The 26,119-nt window shown below is 37.6% G+C and overlaps 1 protein-coding gene across 1 annotated transcript in view; it reads right to left on the reverse strand.

The window, feature by feature from the left end:
- Positions 1 to 26,119, reverse strand: part of LGR5 (leucine rich repeat containing G protein-coupled receptor 5) — an 89,231-nt gene that overhangs the window by 43,328 nt on the left and 19,784 nt on the right. The window contains exon 2 of the mRNA XM_065639737.1: positions 9,039 to 9,110. Within this exon, the coding sequence (XP_065495809.1) occupies positions 9,039 to 9,110 (72 nt within the window). The remainder of the gene's footprint in view (positions 1 to 9,038; positions 9,111 to 26,119) is intronic.

The raw sequence follows: 26,119 nt of genomic DNA on the forward strand, positions 1-26,119 counted from the left end.
GGAGAATAAAGGGCACTCTGGATCTTGGTGTGGCTCAATATATGACAGGAATAAGCAGTTTAAAAAGCTTAAACAGCTACACTATTAAGAAGTGGAAATCCAGTGAAATCTGTTGGAATTCTATTTTAGAACAGATACAGTTAAGCAGAACTTCATTGCACCCAAATTTATGAAAAATATATTGGATTCTTATTATTATGCCAGTAAACTATAATAGCAATACCAGAATAGTGCCAATGCATGCCCTTTAATACAGATTGTTATATATAATTGCATCACTTGTGATGCATTGCATTTGATCAGTCCACATGTACTTCAACTTCCTATACCAAACATAATTGTGAGAGCAAACTGAAATAATCCTTCAACTGTGCAAAGATACTGAGGGATTTCTACAAAAATAATCGTGTGAACTACTATCTTGCCTTGATGTCCCTTTGACTCTGCATTTTACTCCTCTTCACTAACTGGTTTGCTGATTTTATTTAAGTAATGAGAGTAAAGACTGCACATGCTAAGAGAATGCTATCATGAATTTGTTTATATATATATGTATGTCTAAAGAGGAGTAGGTCAACATCAATAATGCCGCAATACAGTCAGTTTTACATTTGCTTGTATCCTCCGAAAACACAGATTTCATTCCTCATTTGCTACATTATATACTACAACTAACAAACTCTCCCGACAGAAAATTGAAAAGGAATCACATAGAAGAACATAGAGACTGGTGAAAAAAATATTTGTTTTTGTGAATAGAAGGTACAGAAGACCCTAGACGGTGAAAAACCCCAACTGTTGGGACAGTTCTGCTGCCATGTGGTACTAACCTTCCTGAATTTGGTGCTAAAACACTAGTATGCCATGTAGAAAATTCCATTAAAAATCACGTAATTGTGGATTGTGTCTTTTAAACCTTGGGTATATATAAGAAATTCTCTTTTGTAATTTGAAACTTGTTAAACGCCCAATCTGCCTCTCCAACTGCCATAACTGTTCTGAAAATCTGATAAAGATCCCTGGTGAAATCTTAGTCTGACTGATATCTGTGCAAAAATTTGTGCTGACACAAGTAGAAATATGAGTCTCATTTGTATCCTACCTCAGTATCATATGTGCCAGTAATTTACCTCTTCTCTGAGGAGTTGTACCAGTAGCACTAGTATCAATCCTAAAACTATTATCTCCATTTTTAATAAAGAAAATGGCTGTTTGTGGAGGAACAATGTGGAAGTATAACATGAAAACATAAATTTCTAAATCTTTTTCTAAAACAACTTGTTCTGGATATAAAAGTTGCCTCTGTCCAAGGAAGAATTACTGATCATGAATCTTTTCCTTCAATTTTGTTTCCTGTCAAACTTAAACAAAGATACACAAGCACGCAAGTACACGTATGTTTAGTCCAACTAGATAAATATATAGCCAACATATAATTTATATTTCTATGACCATAACTTTCTTCAGATCACATATACATCTATAAATAGGTAACACAAAATGTTCTTGCTGCTTACATAAAAAAAAGCGAACCTTTGACAACACAGGTACTCATCAAGCACTTACCCAAAGTCAACTAAAATTTCAAGATAAGAGTTGAATTTGATATTTATTAGTGACTATTCTTGGGCAAATGCAATAGAAATGTATGAATTAATGGATTAATTACTGTGTTAATTATTCGTCAATTAACGGATAATATCAACATATATCTTTCAAAACATTTTTGAGGAAATACTTTTTAGGCTAGGAATTTAAATGTTAATCTGTATTTTAATTACCTTTTTATATTTCAATCTGTCATGTTAATTAAAACTGTAAACATCACAGTAACATTTTATATGAAAGAAATGTGGGTCAAATGACATATTCAAAAATCTGATGCTTAGAGAGATCAAAGAAGAAAATGTAAAGATATTCTCCTTTCTTTAAAAAAGGAGAGGGGAGTGTGCAAGTTGTAATTGTGCTGTATATTATATTTATTGCTACTTACAGGTTAGTTAGAAATTCAAATATAACACGGTCTGCTCTTGCTTAAGGGCCTAATTGCCTTTTAAAATGCATGTGCCGAATTCTCATAGGGTGTAAACTGGAATAACTCCAACTGACCTCAAGCGATTGGAATGAAATCAGTGTATATTTGATCATGGGCAGGCTTTGATAAAACAGATCATTGTCAGTTAAGGTCTAAATTGTGCTACTTCTTTCTCAACTTATAAAAGGCAGAGACTCCTTCTCCCGGCGTGAGTGTGATCCAGTAACTGCTAAAGACAAGTGGTCTCTCTTTTTGTGAAGCTGTCCATGGCCAGCGCTGAGAACATGTTTAGCCCTTCTAGAGGCCTCCGACAGGGCCCTTCTGCTCCACAGGGAGCCCAGGGCCTGCCTTCCGACCACGGCCAGGCCAGCTCGCAGGAGGGACCCCAACATCAGCCAGCAAGTTGTATCCCAAGGATAAATCTAATGAGACATAACTTTGCTGCTGTGTCACCCAATTGCTACTCTCAGAACAGCCTTAAATTCGTCAAAATTCCTTCCTCAGTGTTTAAAAGTTACAGCAAGATGAAACAGCAAATGGTGGATCACACACATTGTGTTTCCTAGGCTGCGTCTTCCAAGTGTCATTTACACTTATGATGCTAGTTTTGGTTTTACCCCAAAAGTGGCAGTATCACCAGAAAGGGTAAGAACTAGTAATAATGATCATTAGTAACAGAAACTGGCTGAAGTGTACTGCAGTACAACACACCATGATCAAACTGTCAATAATGAAAAATGTGTTAGCTGTTTTATCATTCTTATGTGATAGGCAAAGGAACAAATTGCGTAGATCCAAGTTTCAAGGTTACTACTGTTTTCTGAGTGTTACGATGAAAAAAACACCAAAGAATTACTGGAGAAATTACTGCTACTCCTGTTTGGAAATTCAAAAAAAACCCTCACCACCAACTTAGAGAGAAGAAGTTGATTTTACTGTGCTTGCATACCTATTAGATATAAATGTGATATTGGCTGAATTCATTACCCATAACCCTCAGCAAGTGGAAAATGGAATGGTGTAGATATCAGAAGTGCTCACTGCACTGAAATCAAGCAGTCTACAAACAGGTTGAACTTCCACCGAAAAAAAAAAGAAACTATTTTTGTGTTCTTGCTATTGCAGTACACACAGAACGTGTAAGACTTAAATTAAAATCCTGCCTCAGGATCTACAGATATATAGCATGTTTAATAAAGCATCGTTTCACCATAGTTTAATTAAGTGTAATTTCACTATCTGTATTGGTCGCAAAACACAAAAGCTCTTCCTATCATTTTTTTAAAGATATTCTAAACTAGTTCCTAGCAAATATTGCTGGATAATAAATTACAAGTTCCAGAAGGCATTTACAAGCTATAAGCCAAAAATAAACTTCAACACACAGTCAATAAAAGCAACACAGCAGCATTGACAATATTTCTTGGATATGAACCTAGAACATTCATTGTTTCCACTTGCAGATACATCTTAATCTTTTCACATCTATTTTCTTCCTTCCCCCATCGTCTCCCCTTCTGCCCCTTTACACCACAGATGCACAGCAGTTCCAGTGTCAAGATTGCTCTGTGCAATTTGCATTAACATTTCCAGAATAATTGTCTGTCAGCACAAGCTATTCAACGAGCAATGAAAGCGGATTTTAGTCAGGCATTTCCTCTGTTGTTTCTCATTTTTTTGTTCCGCATCTTGTCATTCTTGATAAGACAGCAAAAAGGGCAGTTTGGAGGGTGCCAGGCTGACATGTCCACATGGGAGAGTTCTTTATTGTTACTTTGGTGGCATCAAAGGGACAGCAACAAAGGCAGTGACAGCTCCAGAACATGAGGGTCCTTGTTTCATAAATGTAAAGGTTACAAGTTGTTATCTCATATAGCAGGAATCTTCTGTGTTCTTTTCTAGTAAATCTGTGTATGCAAAAATTAGGGGAGAAAACTGCTGGAATTTCTTCCAGCTGATTAACTAGACAAACTTCTCACTGTTTTTATCAATGACCTGTGCACTTCCCTCTGTCAGGACTTGGAGGGCCTCCCTGGCTGTATTTAAGCAAAGCTGGGGAGCCACAGCCCTAAGTTATCAACAAAATCTGTCTTATGGTGGCAGAATTTACGATGTGCCATGGGCCACTTGCCAGCCTGATGACAGGTACCTCTCACTGACAAACACCATGTATCTAATGCAGTGGAATAGTCTGAACAGATCGCCTCTACATATATGCATGTATGAACTGAAGAAACCAAATTCATAATTTATGTGAAGAAATCATATTAACAACTTACATGCTAGATTGTGTGCAGCTCTGAAATTACCCGAGGGATCACAAGTCATTTAGCAGTGAAAGTTCTTGAAACTTTAGCTGACAGAGGTGGCACAAGCCAATTTCCACCAGGAACAGCTCTATTAAAACCTGCTGTACAGGAACCATAAAACTGATATTTAAGTGACATTGGAAGGAAACGTGTGAACAGTTTGAGACCACTAGATGATACTCTATTTTTACTTTTGTTATGCACGTCAGTTGCAGGTTTTGTTTGTTTGTGTTTGTTTGTTTTCCTTGGAGGTTTTTAAACCTATGCAGATTAATCTTTGGGAAAGATTTTAGTATTTAAGCATCCTGTCCAAAGATTGTTGGAGTAAATTACAAGATTCCCCCACTTTCTCTAAAATGTTTTGGAATATGGCTGCAGCACTTTCATGTTTTCTACTAGCTTACATAATAATAAAAAGTACAGAATCAGTTTTTGGTGCTAGCCACAATGTGCCTGAACCAGCACAAAAATAAAGACTGTGCAAGACCCCAGGAGCTAATGCTCTCAGTTTTCAAAGACATAAGTGACGAGAGAGCTCAGTCCCACCACTCAAAGCCAGTGGGGAAAAGAACACCCAATTCCCATTAACAGTTTTGAAAACCTCTTTGTAGGAAGAAAGGGCAAACAGAGAGAGAAGTAAAGGGAAAACAATAAATAAGAACAGATGGTAATGGACTGTGCCTGGCAATTCAGGACTTCATTTTCAGGTATACAGTGGCCTCTTGACCACTTCTGCTGTGTAAAGGGATTTCCACACAGATCGTGGAGACATTCACATAATATGTCTGTTTTGTATTGCCTTTGCAATTCTGTACTTCAGTATCGCAGCAAAATGCACTTTCAAAGGCACTTATGCCTGAGTAACCACTGTAATAATAATGTGATCAATCTGAAAAACTTTGTACATATATTTAAGTCACTTCAAAGTTACTTTAAGAAATAATACGGGTGTCGGTAAACTTTCTTGCACCTGCATGTAGGTTGCAATTAATTTAAGGTGGCTTTGTTGCTTGATTTGTGAAATGAGAAGTTGTTTGGAACCGTGTTACTCTGTAGGTAAAACAATTGTAATAAAGCAGTCCTTTGTTGTTGTTTTACTCAAACACCTATTTTAAGTTGCTGAAAAAATAGCAATGTACTAAAAATCACTTGGAGTTTCGCTCATCTGTGAAATGTTTCTGTGTTTAAAATGAAAATAAAAGACTTATATATGTGCATTGGTGTACATGCATATATTTATGCATATGCTTTTGTATGTATGTGTAGAGACATATCTAGTTGGAGATATTTGTAGTTAGGTCTGATTCAAATAGTTCTAAATTCTTATTGGCTTTCTTCTGCACTCATCATAAAGACATTAACTTCTAAAATAGAACAGTTTCAGGCACTGCTTTGAAATGTTAATTATCAAAAAATGATTTGCCTACACTCAGATATAGTTGCCTCTTAAACTCTTAAGAGTCCCGCCCTGGGTAATTCTTTACACTTTAAAACCCCACTTTTTTGTGTACCACTAACTTAATGCTGTATTAATATGGGCATTCTACACACGTTGTAGAATGACTTATGTCTAGAAATACGCCACATGAGATCGAGTCTTGGACTCAGTCATACTGATAAGTATCTGCAGTTATTTTGAATTTATAATGAAGAATTTGACTTAATGGTGTTGTACAAGTTCACGCAGAGCAACTTGCTGATAATCAAGCACCCAAAGCATATTTGTTTCTTGGTGGGAGTTCCATCATATGCACTTTAAGAGAAAACTAGGTCTGAAAGGGCCATCATTTTCACAAATAGGACCTACAACAGTTTTCAAAGTGTCACAATGTATTCCAAAATTTTTAGAGGAGCATGCACCTCAAAAATACAGCATAGTTTCAATGTGTTCTACTTCAGTGATAAAAGTATTTGGTGAAGGACAAATACTAGGTATGATCATCAGGACTGCAGGAATGCTGCTTGCAGAGGTGTCTAACCTTGGCTGGAAGAGTGGATCAGATTCAGCCTAGAAGGTCAGAACTGGCTGAACAGATCTGGCTTATACATCCTTGCTTCGGAGTCAAAACAATTGGTTTAACTGTCTTAATAACTTCTCAGTTCTTTTGGGGTAATGACTTATCAGTATTGCCAAACCACACATCTAGGACGTAACATCTAAACTAAAACTCAATGGATCAATTGTTAGCTTTATCAGATTTTTGGAGCAGCTCTCTAATAAAGAGACTAGTAACAGTTTTTTCAACACTAAAAAATGCTAAAAAATGCATTTTAAGCTCCTGCTGTTGTTGTATTTCAAAGAGCGTGCAGACATTTCTAAGATGCATTTTAATTTCATGGAAACATTGCTTTGGTCTAAAGATCTCATAAAACCTTGTTTTTACAATGTCTGCATTATGGGCCAAGTTATATTTTGCAATAGTCCCCTTTAAATGAGCCACATAAACAAAACACAGAATTCTCAGGTAAGCTGGGAATGAAAATCATGTTGCGATGCCTGGACGGGCAAAATAATTTTCAAATGTACAATCACTGCTTAGAAATGAGCATAAGGGGAGCATGGGAACTATAATGGCTGTTACTCACTACTTCAAAACTGAATAACCAGTTGCCTTTCTATTGTCTATACATTTTTCTGTGTAATACTAGACTGAATTGTATTACATGCCTCTGAACACCGAAGAATCTCTCAGCACAATGGGTTTGAATCTGCATGAAGAAGAGGTAATCAGTTGCCTCACCTCTTCAGAGGCTTCAGTTTTATATGTTTATTTGAAAAGCGAATACAAACTGGAAGGGTTCCACAAAACAGCATCAGAATTAATAAGAAATCGAAATGATTGGCTTGTGTGAAACAAATGGAGGAGCTGACTGCATATATGTAAAGCAAAACAAAATAAAAAACAAAATATTTTTTCTAGTACTACCAGCAATGAAGGACTGGAATTACTAAATTTAGAACAGAGGGTTATAAGGATAATGGCGTAAGGTTTCCAGTGGCAAGAAGAAGGTAAGAACACTTTCAAAGGTCTTGATCAGGAAGACGAAGCAGACTGCTGAACAGTTTCTCAAGCAGCAATGTAAGTCTCACTATTTGGGTCATCTAACTTTGGACCATAAAATGAAAGAGTGAAGGTAACTTGGCATATTGCATTAGAATTTCCTTCCATTAAAAGCCCAAGCTTTTGTTTTTCTTCTTTAATGGCTTGAGAGAAATCATTGGGTTGGAAGCTCTTAGCATAGTTATTACAGTTGACAGGAGATTGGACAAGCAAACATGGACATGATGCAAAAATCCACAAGCAGGGTCTTTGTGGCATGATTCACTTCATACGTGCCTGGTACTGTTAACACTTGCTTTGTGACATCTCCCCTTGCTATGTCCATATTTGTACATTATTTAAAAGTTGCACCAACAGCAATACAGACAACGATAATCAAAGAAAAGAAGTAAGTAAAGGAAGAAAAAGAATTAAAAGAAATAATGTTTTCTATATACAAATGCTGACAGCAAAAAAAAAAGAATATCTGCTTGCAAATAAGGTATTGTCCACAGTTACTCTTACCAAAATTCTTTTAATTTTTTCTTTTTATAGATGCCGGCTGGAAAGACCAGATAGTAAAATTAAAATGAGCATTAGCAAGGACACCAAAAATTTTCAGTGCAATGGCCAGCTAAATTGCAGAGGACTGTACACACTTCATAGCTTCAAACACACTGTGTCTTTGCAAGAAGGGCAGTATCATGACTTTGCATATCTTACATGGGTTTTATGGTATGTTAGCAGATAAAGATAGTCTAAAAAAGGTAGGCTTTCAGTTTTAAAAGCTTATAAACCACGTTTTGTAAGAGACTAGATGCCTGGACTATTCTTTAAATCAACTTTTAGAGATACTTGTGCAAATGCAAGAGCCAGCTTTTTCCCACAAGGTCTATGGTGCATCAGAGACTCCATCACTCCTCAGGAACCTAAATTTTCTTTTAAGCCTGGGCCATTATAGCTAGGGTCACTGCCAAATCCAGGTCTCATGAATGCACAATACTTTTCACTTTTGGTTAGTCACCATCACTTCAAACCAGCATTCCTCTTTTGATGTTGTGCTTGGTTAGCTAGGTTTCACAGTGTACTTTTTCCCCTCAGTGGACGTACTCGATAGCATAACTAAGCTTTTTGCAGGATTCTGCATTTTACAGTCAGCTTTCAAGGATGCTAAATTTAGGAGTAAGGAAACAGTAATTAAAAGAGATTAGGACAAGAAGCCTTGATACTGTGAAATGTGGACTCAATTGTCCTTGACACAGGCAGAACGAGGCAGCAGGTTTTGGTTTTGATTATAGCTTTACTTGCGATTTTAATAAACATGAGCCAGTATTCAAACTTTTAATATCCTGCTGCTTAACTATTTCCAAAAAGCAATCCAGCTCTTTAAAACAGCTCTTGTTTAAAAATTTTAATTTGTTTGGCTCTGTCTCTGCTTAGAGAAGTTGTAGCCTCACGTTAAGTCTTTTATAAGTTCATTTCCAGGATCACAAGCAATTTTTTTTTTCAGCTAAGTGTTTCTGCATGTACCAAAAGTGTCAGGCTGACAGCTTTCCTGCACTGTTTTATCTGGTTCCCACAGTAAGTATGAGAGACAAACACAGGAATGTGTCTAGTGCTGACTATGCCCATCAAGGATACAATGATACTTACAGCTCTTCCAGGAAGCGGAGATTGTGCACGGGGTTTGAGGGCAGCTTAGTAATGTTGTTCATACTGAGATCACTGTAGGGGAAAACAGACGGAGACTTAATATGGCATGCCACAAGTGTGGTATCCAGCTGTTCATTCCACACATTTTTAAGTACTACATTAACAAAAATTAGTTCCTCTGCCAGAATTGATGAATCATTATCCACTCAGCGCATTAAACATTTTTCTTTTGTACGAACGCAGCTTTGTTAAACCAAACACAGGCTGTAGCATGTTCCTTGTTCCCAAAGATTTTGGAACGTTTGATCATGCTCTATAAATCAGCTGGAACACTAAACAACCCTTTCAGTCTACATAATTTTAATAAACCGCCGTACTGTATTAAAATTTTCTTGGAGTAGTAAAGGAAAAATGCTACGATTTTCACTGTTGTTGTAGCACTGTAGCACACTTGGTTTACTAAAGTAGGCAGGCAAAAGTGTACAGATATAAACTACCTGCATCATTCTTTACATTTCATGAATATGGAAACATTTTGCTTTTGCATACAACCTGCTGCGTGGTCATACTGATTTGCCTTGCCTTACCTTAGGTACATTATGCGTTCCCAAAACACAACTTACTTGAGTCAAAGAAATGACATATTTTCAACTAATAAACATCCCCTTTTTCGATTTTTTTTCCATGTTCTCAAATTGCATTAAATAAGTGAAATGAACCATAAAACAAGAGTGTAATGTGATCTTGCTCTGTGGCACACTTCCTGGTGGGGTTCCACAGTAGTTCCTGGCACAGGAAACAACCAGCCATATCGGCTCTGTCAGAGCTCATTCAAGCCATGTTTTAGACTAAATTTCATATAATACCTTTTTATTCTTAACATGTTTTTTCGTTGTTTTCCCCATGCCCCACGGTATCATTATAATTGTTTCACATTAAGTGTTTAAATCTGTAAACAGACTGCATAATAAAATTCTATGTGGCAGATATGACTTACACAACTATATCAAAATTCCTGTAGACTATTAAAATAAAAATATCAGACCTGCATGTTTTATGCAAACGCTATGTGGTAATTTAAAACTCCCCACTATTTAAACATATATATATTTGTAGCAGCGCTTATAGTTTCCAGCTACTTTGAGTAGTAATTAGATAACTTCATTTCTTCCAGCTGTTGAGAGCTTAAAATGTAAATAAGTTATCTGTACTTTGGTCAGTAGACGTCCTGTTCCTATTCCATCTAGTTCTTATTGCTCACAGTCTGTTTCTCATTAGAGAATATATGTTTTTAGTCAGCATAGTTAATTTTGATGTTTGATCTTTTCCTGAATTTTAAAATGTATCATTTAAAAACATACTTCACATAGAGATTTTGAAATAAAGGAAATGTGTTAATACTTTACAATTGTAAAATCACTGTTGGGTAAGGTCTCTCTGCATTCACTTCAAAATCAAGGTATAATTTGAGAACTGCGTACTTATTAAATTCATTCTTTTCTGTGATACTTTATCATCTAATTCTCTCACACACTTTAGCAGGTTATTACCCTTTCACTTTGATAAAGGCTCTAAGGAGTTATTCTGGCAAAGGAACAAACCCATGGATTTATTTGGCAAAAGAAAAACTCATCCAGATAGTGAATCATATACTACTGAATATTAAGATAAACCCAATATTTTAACAATATAATTTTGATTGTGAGATTTTCAACACGTCTTAATGGGATTTTGTAAACATACGAAATGACATTTTAGACTTAAAAAGCCAGTTTTGGTGGAAGATGAGAGTGACCGATCTGCAGATAGACACATATTTAGGGTATTCTACAAAACTAGCATTAAACAGTGCTCTGGCTGACCAGGAAAACCTGAAGCCTGTTTTTCTATCATATTAATTTCTATTACGAGTAGGCAGTACTTCTTTACATGTATCACCCACAAAACCCCATGATGACACTGATCACAGCCAATCTACGGACCAAACCCTACAATCTTAAGAGGATCAGAATAAGACAAGGTGGCTTTCACTATGTGCTTTGATGCACAATGAGAAAATTGACAATATATGCACTTAGAAGCATCTAGACCCTAGAGGTGGATTTACCAACTGTGAACTCCAGTGTCCGAGCCTTTTTTTGGGACTTCATTCATGTGGTAAAGTATGTGCTCCATACCATATGATGAAGGAGAACCTCATCTTAGTCCCAGTCTACACTGCAGTAACTGCTAGCTCTTTTTAAACCTACCAGTGAAATGATCTCATTCTGTTAGATAGGTTCTTTTTTTTCCAGATTATTCTTTTCTTAGAACATAAAGTACAAAGATGTTTTTGTGCAACAGAACCACTAAAAGTTACCTACGCATATTTCACAGAATCATAGAATCGGTTAGGTTGGAAAAGACCCTTAAGATCATCAAATCCAACCATTAACCTAGCACTGCCAAGTCCATCACTAAACCATGTCCCTAAATGCCACAACTATATGTCTTTTAAACACCTCCAGGGATGGTGGAGGTAACAGAAATTATTTCCAAATTTGCTCAAAAACATCTTTCCAAACTAGTTTTTAACACACTAGTAACTAATACACAGGCCATTCCAGTCTATGTTGGTGATGTGTTATTGTTGTAGTCATAAGCATTTAAGAATATAAGGGAGACTACTGTAGGGAGAGGCAATATATTTGATTAGGCTCTCTGATACAGCTGGAAAAACTGAGATACTTTCAGGCACAAAAATAAAAAGTCTCTATGTCTTCCAGCTGTACCTGTTGGCTAAACAGGTGACACTGTTTCTCCCTGAAAACCTTCACATCACTGAGGCTGGCAAACCAGTAGTTCATGTGCACTTGCAGGTTTTAGGTTCAGAATACTTTTTTCGGGTCATCCAATTTTTGTTCACTGAAGGACCCAAGGGATTTATGAGAGAAATCCCATGACCCAGAGTACTTCTGGGGGGCATGTTCAGAGAAATGAGACCCAAAAAAAAAAAAAAAAAAAAACAAAAAAACGCAATGCAATCAGTCACTGGGTCTCATGTGAACAATACTGCAAAGTTTGGGCTGCTGAGTAGAAATTCCTCATCGAGCTCCAGAGACAAATAAAGGAGGTTGTCAGCAAACTTGCCAGCCCTTAGACCATGTTGCCAAGAAGACATAGCTAGGATGATATTTATCGCCGTTAACTAGATCAAACCCAGCTAACAGCCAGAAAGAGCTAGTTGGTAAATCGTAGGCTTACATATTATTACTATGAAAAACAGTAACCACGGTAATGGGTATGTCTTATGTCCTGCACCTGCAATGACTTCTTTCCAAAAAGTGCATCAAATGGGTTTTCTGATTTTTTCTTTCAGTGCTAGCCTGTCAAAATCAGCAATTCGCTCTCTCTAGCAAAGATAAGGGGATGAAAGATGGCTTGCATATCAGGATTTGTAGTGTAATGTTGAAAAATATTAAAATCAAAGTACTAGATCTTTAACTATCCTCAGTGGAACAGTTCTGAATTTATATCAGATCCGTTCCCCAATTTCCTTTGTGTGCTTGTTCATATATACTCAGAACCAAACCAGCTAACCTGCAAAGATTTCTTGTTAAACTTGGTATACTCTTACAAGCTACAGTGATGAAAAACTTACAACTAATAGAATATTGAAAATCTTTAAATAACTTAGTGTAACAGAACTACTCTAATATGCCACCACCAAAGCACATGCAAACCCCACCGATGTCAGTAGGAGCTGCACTGTAAGAGTACACTGTGAGTCTTAAAATACTCCTAATGTAAAGAGCAATAGTATCAGATCTACCTTTATTGAAACTACTTACACCATGAGCTGACGTACCGTATTGGAAAGGCGATAGATTATTTTGGACAGCTAGATGAACGCATCGTCTGTTCTCCCATTAGCATTCCTGCAGCCTGTTTCTAAGCAAACTAAACTTTTATCTTTCAAAAGATAAGAAGATTTGCTTCAATGACTGCACTGGCAACACAGCTCACTATAACGATGTCTTAATTATACTCTAGGCCAATCAATCATCATGCTGTGTCTCCGATGACTTGCAAAAGGAATCCTACCTGTGATGAAATCTTTGAAGAATGGAAAATACTGCAAACTGCACCACGCATCTATCTGGGTTTTTTTTTTGGTGACTATATGGGCAAATTCTGAGCATTTGCAAAACAGAGTCCAGGAAGGCAAATACAACAGGTCTTTTCCCTCCCCAGTTTTGTTGTCCATGCATATATATGCTGAAAAAAAAAATCCAGTTACCACCATAAAGTGGGCAGTTCACAATGAATTCCCAAAAGCCAGTAAAACAAGTTAAGTGAATTAGTTCTTAACATACAATAGATGAGTCTGGAGGCCAAGTTACTAACCTGTTATTAGCTGTTATTACAAGAAATGTTTCAGTGACTCTTATTCACCTTGGAAGATCAGTTTTCCACATTATGCTAAACTTCTACTATACTGAACAGTAGAAACTTCTCTACCCATTGCAGGGCTGCTACAATAATCCAATATTAAAGACTTTTTTTTTTTTTTTTTTTTTTTAACCCGTTGTAACCTGGTTGATTTTTAGAAAATTATCAAGACTTATTATTAGGACTGTTAATTATGTCTCCTCTGGGCCTGCCTTAGCCCAACAATAATTACGGCATAAGATGCATGAATGATTATTTTTATGGAAGTCTACTAAATCAAATGCTTCACTATGGATATTAAAAATAGCTTCATCTGCTACAGCTACTTCAAGAAGATAAATCCATTTGCCAGCACTGTAGTAGTAGTTCCTATAGTATGTTTTCCTATTGCATGTTCTCAATAAATAAATAGAAAAACAATTACCATCATTTTACAGAAGGGAAACTAAGATACCCAATGGGAAACTGGCACACTCACAGTCACACAGCAGGTTACCCGCCATGGAGGAACCAAACACTGATGATAATTTGTCCAGTGCTCCTTTCATTAGATCACATTGTCCACTCCATGGCATTTACACCAGTTTTCCTAATGGTGATGCATAAGCTGCCAATAGCCCAGAAATCAATGACCGTATTTTCATTTTAATGGTCCTAGATTACATTATCTTCCAAAATCAACACGAAAATTGGTACTCATGTATTTGCATGTTTAATTTACCCATGCAGAGCAGCACAGGGCAGAGCATGAGTGTGCACAAATAAGCATTTTAAGTGCTTCCTGACAATTAAATCATACCATTACTTCTCACCACTAGCTTCAAACTTCATCTGTCGTTCTTTGAAGGGCTCTGTAGTAAACTATGATTAAGATGTGAATTCCCACTAAATGATTCACTTTTGAAGCAGTACATCTTCGTATTTGGAAAAATATTCTACTAAAAATTGGTAGATTTGCAGCAAAAAGCAGTAAAGAGAGACATAATAGGTATTACACAAAGCAGGCAAACTCTCTGTCAAGGTATTCACAGTAAATAACAAGTGGAAGTAGTGGGGATATTTCTGCCCTTCTGCCCATTGATATTGAAAACTCTAAAAATAAATATTTAAAAATTCATTGCCCCTTGTAATGTTGTAAACTTGTAATGTTACTTGTAATAGCAAATTATCAGCAACTGATCCCATTCTATACTTTTAAAACTTATTACGGAATTATGCAAGGGTAAACCAGGATTGCTTGGTACTCAGTTTTACAGAAAATTTCTGTTACTTGACATTGAAGTTCAGTATTTCCGGAGACCAAACACCTTTGTATTAAAACACACCCTGCAAGAAGAACAGACACTGCAGTGAGAGCATGTGTGCCTGTGCGCCTCACAAAGAGCTTTATGCCAGAAAATGGACAGTAATTCCAATATCCCCTTTGCACTGTCCTTCCCTTCCTTGGCACACCAGTGGTGCTTGTTCCAGCAGTGCATTTTGCTTACAGAAGATATAACCACTGCAATTGTAAATAGATATCTATGGGAAGGATCAGGTGCCTTGAACTTAGGGAAGCCTCAGAGGTGATCCAGCAAGGTCAGGAGGGTTCTGTCTGCACCTCTTCTCTGCTGTTGTGTATTGCCCATAACCCATTGGATGAATATTAAACATCAGATCCGAGCAAACTAGGCTGATAGGACTCAATACAAAGTAACAAAATGCTTTGGCCAAAATTCTGCACTCCCAACACCTGTCAGCAGGTTCCTCACAGACAGCAAAATTTGGCTTGTAAGTGCAGAAGCTCTGTAACACTCTCATTTTAAACAACATACATTATTCCTGAACATAGTAGGCAATTCTGTCACATAAACAGCCATCAAAGACTTACTTAAATCTAGACTGAAGAACATTTGTAAAGCAAACAGTACGTGCATGATTAATCTTTTCAGGAAACAATTTTGCCATTCAGTTTATCCAAGACTCCAGCAGAGGGAGCAGGGCAGTGCAAACAATTAAGGTCAAAAAGAAAGTAAAGATCAAAGATCAGATCAAACACACACAGTGCTGAATTAATCTGACAACTACCTGACATTTCATTTTAGGTACAAAGATTCTGACTCTCTGCTTTTTTTTTTTTTTTTTGTAGATCAAATTTGTGATGCTCCCTAGATGAAATTATCCATTTACTTTCAAAGCTGATTAACGGCTGTTCATTTGGTGCTGAAGACTCAGTTTGCTAAGTAATAATTACCAGGGTGAGTTACAAAAACATTCCAACATGTCAATCATTTACTGTACTTAAATCAGATCTTTTAAAGCTTAAATAACTAAAGGAATATATTATAATATGGAAGCTAGCAGAAAGAATTAAGAGGACTGAAATGGAATTTCTCTTCCTCCCATGCTCACAGATTGTATTAGTATTATTTTACTTTGTGAGTTATTACTTGTTTCTGCTGCACTAATTCAAATAGATTCTACGTGTACTGCATACATGATTCATCCTGTTCAAATACTGAAACAATACACAACAGGAAAATATATACAATTTTATTGTAATTTACGAAGACAACTACTAGAATATTTGTTCTGTTTTTCATCATTACCTGTTTGTTTATCAGGTACTGTTGATCTTATTTGTAATGAAGAACTGTACCACTAAATTGCAAAAAGAACCGTTAAATTGAGAAAAGATATCTATTAGAAGTGACCAAGTCTGGGAAAACAGCCCCTTGGTCTCTCTTAGTTTCAGAATATTTTCTGTAACTCTAGAAGTTCCTTACTTTTACAACTATTTGTTACAAAGATCACAAAAATATAGGAAAACATCATTTTTTTTTTCTGAAAGAATGGTCACATTCATCCATTTTAGAAACTCAGGGTCTAATTTCCTTCTAATTCCAGGTCTGTAATTTCATCCCTCTGATTCAGTGTAGCTGTTCCTAAATTATGGTTATTTATATGAGAGAAAAGCATCTACAAAAAGCACAGCATAGTTTGCTTATTAGTGTACTATACCTTGACTACAACAGAAACTAATGCAAAATATATCTGAGTGTAGACAAAGACTCAAAATACAAGCCTGAAGTCATAAAATCCCACTTTCATAGATCAAGTATTACGGGCCACACAGCCGACTGGGCTGAATACCCGACTGGAAGTTATGCATGGCATGGACTATGTGTTACAAAAAAATTTTAAAACTCATCTTCACCAAAATATCCGATATTGCTTCAGTGAGGCTGCTGAGGGTGGAAATGAATCAGGATTAGCCTGATTTTATTTGTAACAAGACACACTGTAAGTTATTTATTTTGCTGGTCTTAATTTGCCTCAACTCAATTCCACAGCATGGATTTGAAGATTAAAAAGCAAACATTTGAGAGCATCTGCCACAAACACATTGTAACAGTGATGGTGTAAGTCTCAGTATCTGGAAATCTGCATCCAACCCACCTGCCTTTAGAGCAGGAAATTCATATCTTACATTGCACAGTGCAAAGGTCCCCAAGGTACAGATGAGAGAGCTGTGTCCAGAGCTGGAAGTTACATTACCACGTTAGGTGCCCTCAGAAAGTCAAATTATCCTAGGTACAGCAGGATGCTGCTATGACTCTACTAATTTCACAATGCGGGGTGTCTGCACAATGCTACTTGGTATGATGTAATGTAGCAGCTGTTACATGTAAACCTGGAATTCCCAAACTGGTTCACTGCAAAATACATATACTCTATTTGGGTGAAATTCTGGCTTGGTAAAAGAAATGGCAAAAATGGCATTTTGCAAAGATAAGAGTCCACCTCTTTGATCCCAACTCATCTTTTTATCTCAGAGGAGTTTTCAGTAAAATTCTGGTTAACTTCTTCAGTACTCTTATGCTAAACGTTCCCATTTTCCTATGCATTGGTGCTCAATGATTGGACTTGTTTTAACACGGCACTGTCACTTCTGCTTTTATTATAGTTTAGACACACCTTGTGTTGTCGAAGAGTAACTGAAGAGTTTCAGAAGAGAAAATTATACTGCGCTATATCACAGCTATTAGAGTTCTAATCTGAATTACTAATGTGATCATTTTTATGTTGTTGCTTAGCTGAAATAATCCTTTACAGAATCTTCTCTTCATTGCATGGACAACACAACTGATGTCATATTACCAGCACATTCAGTTTCATCCAACATCGCTACCAAAATAATTATTTGTGATCTGCCCCCCAGAACAGCACTGCCCATTCTTTTTGAGGATGCTGTTGAACCAGACTTCGCAACTGATCTGGATTAAAACAAATCCAGCAGGATAAAATACAAACAGTTTTAATCCAAATAAGTTCCCTGCAGTGGTCCTTTATGTTGCTCTTCGTGTCAACATAAGCTAAAGTATAGAGGAGAAACAAATAAGGAAGGTGAAGCAGAACTGGTTTTGTTTTGTTTTGTGGTGGTTTGGTTTTTTTTGTTTTTGTTTTTGTTTTTGTTTTGTTTTGTTTTGTTTTCTAATTGGCAGTGTTGGCTTAGAGTAATGCAAGGTGATCCTATACCTAGGATGTAAATATTTTAAATAATCTTCCAATATACAAAGTTGTGGATAATTTTTTTTATACACACATCTTCCCTTTATGTCTGACAGAGCTTGTTCACTGCAATACGATGGGCCTCCAGATGTGCCAGCTCCTGGCTGGCTGACAGCCTCTCCCATCACCTCCTACAGAGCTCAGAGGAATGACAGAGCTGTCAGATTTTTCACTGACACACCAAACACCTGAACTTCTGCAATAGTAGGTGCCAGGAAATATGTATAGCTTGATTCTTACAATGATAATGCACTTAAAAACACTGTATTTCTCCATCAGGTAGATTTTTTTTTTTTTTTGCTTAAGTGCTCAAAATTCATTTTCATCATGAGATATTTTCATATAGGCTGGTATAAAATTGTCTGAATATACATAAACACCAGGTCCTTTTAGTGACATCACATATACCTGGTGTCCACACTTTGCTTGTAACTGAACAGCTTCCCTTCAGGTAGGCAGCATACTGAAATACCTGAGCTAGCTTTAAACAATTCAGATCAAGGAGCAAGGCTGAGGTGCAGAAACTTAGCCCACCAAAGAGAAGTCTCCAGTAGAGATGTGATGTGTTGGATCGGGCTGGCATGTATTATTCATGTGGTTATACCAGCACAATCTTCAGGCAAAAGGGCTGTGCTCCTTCTAGGATAAAATTGTCTTCTCTTTGGATTAATTATTTCCCTTTCCCATAACTTAAATTATGGGGATCAGAGCCGTACGATTAATATGTGAAGGCAAAATACTTCAAGACTATTTCTACTGAGATCAGCTGGGCTGTTCAGAGGATAAACTACTTTTTGGTATGAGTAGAGGTACCAGATCCTGATCCAGCATAAATGATTCCTGTTTCCTTCCTTTTATTCATAGTGTTTACATAATCCACTGTTTGGCAACCTCATTTTGAGGCCAGTGACCCACCACTTCTTGTGATTGTTATGATGATCAACAGAAAATCTCTTCAGGGTAAGTGATTAACTGGTGCTGTACAGTTAAATCCACTACTGTGTCTCAGTCCAGGTTTCAAACATCAGATTTGGGTCTTCTTGGAGACAATATTGAGTAATATTATAAAACATCAGTAGCTAAAACAAACCTTTAACATATGTACACTCTTGCTGCCAGCTCTATTGCACCTGTGTGCATATGTGAAATAACCGTGTCCCCTACACTGCACCTGTCTGCTCTGCTTTTTTTGCACATGAAATGAACTTTCCAAGATCTCTTTTCTCTAGCTATTCCAAATGCTATAAAAATGCTGGAAAGAATCAGTCACCCTATTATTTACATGCCTTGAAACTTATAACACAGCAAGACAATGTCAGCACTAGAAGAGTGCCTGGGGGTAAACACCTGGCTCCACTGATGCTGGCAGCAAAACTCCCATTGACTCCCATGGGAGGAGGACGTCATCCCAGGGCTCCCAGTGCTTGGTGCCAGGTTCTACCCAAGCAGCAGTATTGCGCAGTTGTGGAAATTGTGCACCAGCACAGCGCTTTGCCTGGAGTAGTGAATGTAGTACCACTGGGTTTACTGGGAAGATTTCTACGTATTTTTTCCAGCCCTTTTATCGTTTCTAAAATCTGTTGAGTTAAAGGCGGAATGCCATTGGTTTGGGTCACTAAGGTGAGGAAAGTATGACGTTTTCTGTTGATTAAATCGACCCTCTAGCTTTTTTTGCAGGTGATGAGGTTAAAAAATCTAAGGAAGTGGTTTATTTCAGTTTCTTTTGTTTCCATATTGTTCACTGTCAAAGTTTTTCTCTCTTTCTGTTTGGTTGCCATGTCTACTCCAATTATTTGAATACTTAACTTTTCAATCGTGGTGTGCTACTTCTGAAGTGATGTGCTGATTCTGCTCATTGTTCCTTCCTCACCCTCTCTTTTCCATAGCCTTTGCTCAATTTTTATTTCTCATGAAGTTCAGCTTCCCAGTCAGCTCCATCAGGAAAACAGAAGGATTACTCAGAATAATCTGTATTGTGATGGTTCTTTCTGGGCCAAGATGAATCAGCTTTTTGGAACTAGAAGGCTTAGACTCTGGGACACTTTGGGAGGTCTCTTAAAGGCTTAATTTGTCTTGTGATGAACAAGTAGCACAAACGAACACAGCAACGCCCACCTCCTACATGACAGCAACTGCTGATGACCCCATGTCTCACCTTGCACAAGAGTGCACAAGACTATACCTGCCACATACTGCTGTTGCTGCTCTCCTCCCCCAAACAGTGACTAAACAGATGCCAGCTTGAAAATGGTACAGGTAGGAATTAAATATAGGACAGAAATAAAGTCAAGGCACTCATTACGCAGAAACAGGTCTTCTGCTGAGAGGGGTTCTCCTGTTTTCCAGACTCAGCAAAATCCAGTCAGCCTTGCTGTCCCTTCATGAGGGGTTTGGAGTTGGTGGGATGCAGACTGATGCTCCTCCTCACACCACACACAGCATATAAAGAGACTCTCTCAGCCCACAGGCTTAGTTCTCCCATCCTGTGTGGGGTGTGGTGTGAAGATTAGAGATGTGAAGGACATCCCCCTCACTCATGATCTTGGCCTGCGGATCTCAACTTTCACATACTTGCAGGAGACTGAAGAAGGTGGCACTGCATGGCTCTACATGGATATTGTAACTATTAAAAGGACCACAAAGGGGGTTTTGTGGGCATTAGTTTTGACTGAAAAACACAAACTCATTGGGAACTCCCTGCATAAAGCCTCAGTATATCCTGGCATGATGCACCAGAGATTCCAGAGAGATCCTTTCTCCAGAACTGTCCAGCGGGTTCTGCCACTTTCTCATTTGTGCAGTTTTGTTTAAACTCTTCAGAATTTTCATCTTGGATCCTGCAGATTCAGCACAGCACAGGAAAAAACAGGGACTTCAAGCCATCCTGATCCTAAATTAAAACCCCTTTAATAAAAACATCATCTAAGGCATCTTTTTTTCTAACCTAATACCATAATGGACATTTTTTAATAAAAGCATGTGATTTGAAAATGAACTTTTAAATAATCAGAGAAAAGAAAGAACATAGAAACAGGTTTTAAAATGTCTGTGGAAAAAAGACAGGGCATTATTTTAAATAATTAAACTCAAAGCTCAGGTGATTTGTCTTGTCACATGTATAATGTATGAAGTCACTTTTCTTTAAAAGCCAGTGTTAAAGAAGGAAATGGTAGTATCGTTAACAAACGCTACAAGGCAGAGAGCCTTTTCTGGGCAATTTTTCAATTCAATAAAATTTTCAAACTTGTATTTCACCATTTCCAGCTCCCACATTAAAAATCTATTAGCAGAAAGCCTATTGAAAAGCTGACCATGGGCACAAGAGACTTTTTTGGAAACACTTCTATTCAGTTCTCATGTCTGAACAAAAGCAGATATGCACATTCAGTTATATACAAATGCCTTTGAAAGGGACCTTCCCCCCCTTTCCCATAGCCACGCGTTTCAGGGCTCTATATGCTGAAGGAAGCCAGTGAAAGGTTTGAAGGGGTGGGGAGACCAAGGGCTTCCACCAAGATCCTTCAAAGTCCTCATCTTCTATAGTGGGAGGATTTCCCTCTAAATCCCTTTCAATAGCATATTGATGGCTTTGAAAGCTTAAACGGCATTTGTCAACCATCAGTAAATCTTGAAAACTGTTTCTGCAAATAGCCCAACTCGGAGTCTCAGCTTTTCCCATTAATCTGTACGTAAGGCCACTGAAGACTTTTTCAGAGCCTAGATAATGCCTGGATTAAAAGGGCCATTCAGAAGGGAAAACTTTAGCATTCACCTTGTGTACATAGCCATTTCACCAGTGGTATTCATGGGTTGTTATTTCAACTCTGCATTTGTCCTGCAAACAAGACATTTTGCCACAAAGACTTGGTAGAGACATTCTTCAGTGAATGAGTGAAACCTAGCCCTGCTATTTGTCATGGCTTGTTATTTTTATCAAGTGTAATCAGTTCAAATAGGAACCCTAGACTGACAACTTTACAATTACGTTACTATTTTAAGAGTGGAAGGTATGTTTCTTCTAATTCAACAATGAAATTGATTAAAGCACAATCTGATTGCTTTATCTAATGAAACAGTCTAAAATTTCCCTTAATCAGATGTCAGAAGAATTTTTGTTTGTTTTATATTACAAGTAGAGAGAAGCACGTTATAAAATCATTATTCACCACTTTTACTTTATGATATTTTATAGAAACTTTATACATTTACAAGGCTTAACAAGTTACATTGTTGCATACTGCATTGTGCTAGGATTTTAGGGCAATAGCTTTCTCCAAAGGTATGAGCCAAGGTATGAGCTATTTTGAAGTGCACAAAGCATTTCATTACTATTATTATTATTATTAAAATAATCAGGTCAAAATGTTTATGCATCTCAGAAAAGAAGAAAAACAGAACAAGATAACACACTGAAGATTCCAGGCAAATTTTGAGACGCCAGTGATGCAATGCTAGGCAAATTTTTTAATATTAAAAAAAACCAGGCCCCTGTCAAACTTTCCCCAATAGATAGATCTCATTGTTTGAACAAATTGACCTTTTCACCATACTGGACATTTTACTGCGAACATCAAGAACACTCAACCTGGGGATCAGTGAAGTTCACTGGACATCCCTCACAAGGATACACAAAGATTATCCTTCCCTCTTGTACTGTTGAAAGGGAGAAGCTTAAGTCAAGGATTTATATATGTCAAACCACATGAACTAAGGCTGAAGGGCACATTTTGCATATGCTTCTTTCGTTTGCCTTATTGTCCACCTATGTGGACACATCCCACGCATTTTTTGCTATCAGTGGAAAAGACCTCACAATTTAAATGTGATAACTCTCTGCAGCTTGGATATGGCATAAGAGATCATCCACGCTCAGCCCAACTCACTGTAAAACTAACAGGAAGCCTACCACCTGAGTTTAAACAGAAGGGTTTTTCTACTCCAAACCTGCCCCTTCCCCTCAGCCCAAGTTACTGTGTTAATAATACTGCAGCTCTCCATGTGTCTCGAAGATTTCTAGAGGAAATATGTCATGGGTCTTAGCTGGTTAAAAGTAAACTAGGCCAGTTTTTTTCATCTGTGGGCTGCTTCTTGAGATGACTTAGGGTATCTTGCCCGGTTTCCAGCCAACACTCTCCACACAGTAGGCGATGCAGTTCTTGTAGAGGCCATATCATACGTACCCCATGCAGACACCTCACATAACCTGGAGTACCTTAAATGGCATAAGGTGGGTATGTCTGAGCACCTAAATGAAGCTCCAGCTGCATTAAAAGTGGAGTTTATTTTGTTAAACACAGGCATTTAGAGTCATTCGAAACATCCTCAGTAATCTGAGACATCCACATGGGCCTGGCAAATATGGCGTTATGACCTATGACATGACCCATTGCCTTTTGAAGGGACAGCTGAAGGCCACCTAAGATATCCTAAGGCAAATTGAGTGCACTACATAGATACCTATGCTTAGGCAATTTCATTGACCTCTGAGACTGGGATTCAGCTCCTAACACCCCTAAGTCAGCTGTCTGCATGTGAAACAGGCTTCTAGGCTCCTAGCATAGTCAATTAAATCTAGAAAGATTCCTCTCATCTTCAGATGAGTGACTTTTTTTTGGTCAATGCTCTCCAATGACTAGGACTATGCTGACTGTTAGGAGGGTGAGACACTACTTACTTTAGACAGCTGCATTTTAGATCAGCGTGTGAATCTGGAGCTGAATACTAGTTGAGTTGTCTTCATGAGCAACTAAATGACAAGATAAAATTGTATGCACAATATTTATGCTAGTGGTGGTGCAAGGAAATTAGATGAAGAAATATCCTTCCTTGATTCCTTGTCTGCACCAATAAAACTTAAGTTTTCTGGCGTCTGAAACATACCGTAACACCTGGTTGCTTACTCAAGCTTTTCTTTTAATGAAAAAAAAAAGTTCTTTATGTGGCAAAGTGAAAAGTTGTCTTTGCTTTTGTCAGTAGATGTTAAGACTTGTGACTTGATTGCTGGGCTTTATTTTATAAAAATATAAATAGGTAGATCTTCCTAGAAATACAAAATACTTAGTAAGGACGATTCAATAAAAATTAGTAAAACCCTAATGAAAGTCAACGCAAGTTAGGCTCTAACAACACCTAAAGACTTTTGAAATCTTTCTTCTCTGTAACTCAGGACATGTTAAGGAGCCCAGCTTCACATGAGTTTCTGTCTTGTAGTCAGGCTCCTCTAGGTGCAGTGAGATGAGGCAGGTTTCTCTCCCATACAGATTCTTAGGTGCCTCTAGTTAAAAACGATCATTTTTTGTAAGGTTAATGCTCAGGTAAGGTCAGGCTCAGTGCTGTGCTGATGGTTTCCAGATGGCTCAGAACACAGGTAAAGCTCAAACATATCTTCCTAAAAATTCAACATGGATGTGACTTTGTATGTGTCGAATCCTTTGGGACTAGAAATTAGTGATATCACAAAAGTGTGAAGCATCCTTGTAAAACTATTCTTCTGTACCGTTCTGAGAGTTGTGTGTTTCCATATTATCATGACAACGATATTTGAAAAACCCCTCTGCTGTGTAATGAACAGAACACTATGGAAGAAGGACAAATTTCATAATTAGGGTCAGTGTTTTCTTCCTGTAAGAGTCTCAAATCCACATTTCCTTCTGGTTTTCATTCTGAAAAACTCTTACAGATTTAGGAAACTAATTTCTATGCAACTCAAAAAGAGAGAAAAAAGCAATCCTCTGTCCTTCCTCAGTTTTGTGAATAACAGCTGTAGGAATCTGCACTTTAGCTCACATCCTACAGAAAATGTGATTTAATTCAAAGGTCTAAAACAGAATTGCTGCTCTCCTCATGGGAGTGCCAGGGGAGCAACTTCTGCCCACTCATACCCAAGAGGGATGTGTATTGGCAAGGGGCGGGGGGAGAATTTTCTGGGCTGAAGTAGTTATGGGCTTGCTGGATTTTCCTTCCTGCACTTCTTGTATGGCAATATTCAGTTATGCAACATTTTTCAGAGAACAACATAAAGAGTTAACTGCTCTTTAGGAGTTGAGGAGACTGTAGAGTGAGAGACAAACTAATTTTGCTGTGGCATTAAGCAATGCAATAAGGAAATGGAAGAAAATACAGGTCTGAATCTCAAATCAATGCTTTATCTGTGGGGTGGTGCCTCCTTAAGCAAAATCAATAAATATTCCCAGGCTAACCACAACTCTCAGTGATATATGAACAAATGCTTCTACTTTATAACTCTTCCATCAATTTTTATTTTTGTGACCATGTTCTCACATTCAAACTAACATAGCTTTTGCAGCTGACATCACATGGACTGGAATACAAATACTGCAGATGTTCACAATGCCAACATATTTTAGGACATAGAAAGACAACTGAAAAATCTGTTATCTACTTCACTTTAAGAGTGCTATCATACAGGAACACTTCCTCCCCCCTCCCCACCCCCCCCAAATACTACTTCTTGCTTCTTGCTGGCAGGGGAAATTAATTTTCCAAACTCAGTCTTTAAAGGATATTATTTTTTTAATAGGAGCGTCTTTGAGATAGAACATATGCCCCTGTTTCTCTATCCACTCCATAAAATGGTTTTCCCATTCATCACAAATAGCTGGGGTTTTTTCCTATGAAAGCTTTTATAGAGCTTGCCTCTCTATTTTAACTGTTCCTGGCACAGTGGATCCACAATCCCAGTTATGGCTGCGGATTGCAATACAACCATAACACAAATAATAAATAGAGTCCTTAGGCTTATGTTACTTTTTAAACATGACTTTCAAAATACAAAGGGGTAGGTGGACAGAATTATTAAGCAGGCTGGCTGTAACTGCCTGCTGAACTACTCAATTCATACAAAAGATGGGGAAACCCAGGGGAAGACGTAATGCTTAAACTTAATTTAGTACAGCCTAAGGTTACATGATTCTTCTCTTCATTATGACTGCATAGCACAAAATTATGTACAAATGTGATGCCCTAATGCTTATCCAAGGTCTGTCTGGCCTCCACAAGTCATGGGTGTTTTAGGCCCATAACACCCCCCCGCAAAGTACCCTCTATGCTCTTGTAAGTCAAATTTGTGGTAGTGAGAT

This window comes from Caloenas nicobarica, chromosome 1 (genome assembly GCF_036013445.1).
Source record: "Caloenas nicobarica isolate bCalNic1 chromosome 1, bCalNic1.hap1, whole genome shotgun sequence".
NCBI lineage: Eukaryota > Metazoa > Chordata > Aves > Columbiformes > Columbidae > Caloenas > Caloenas nicobarica.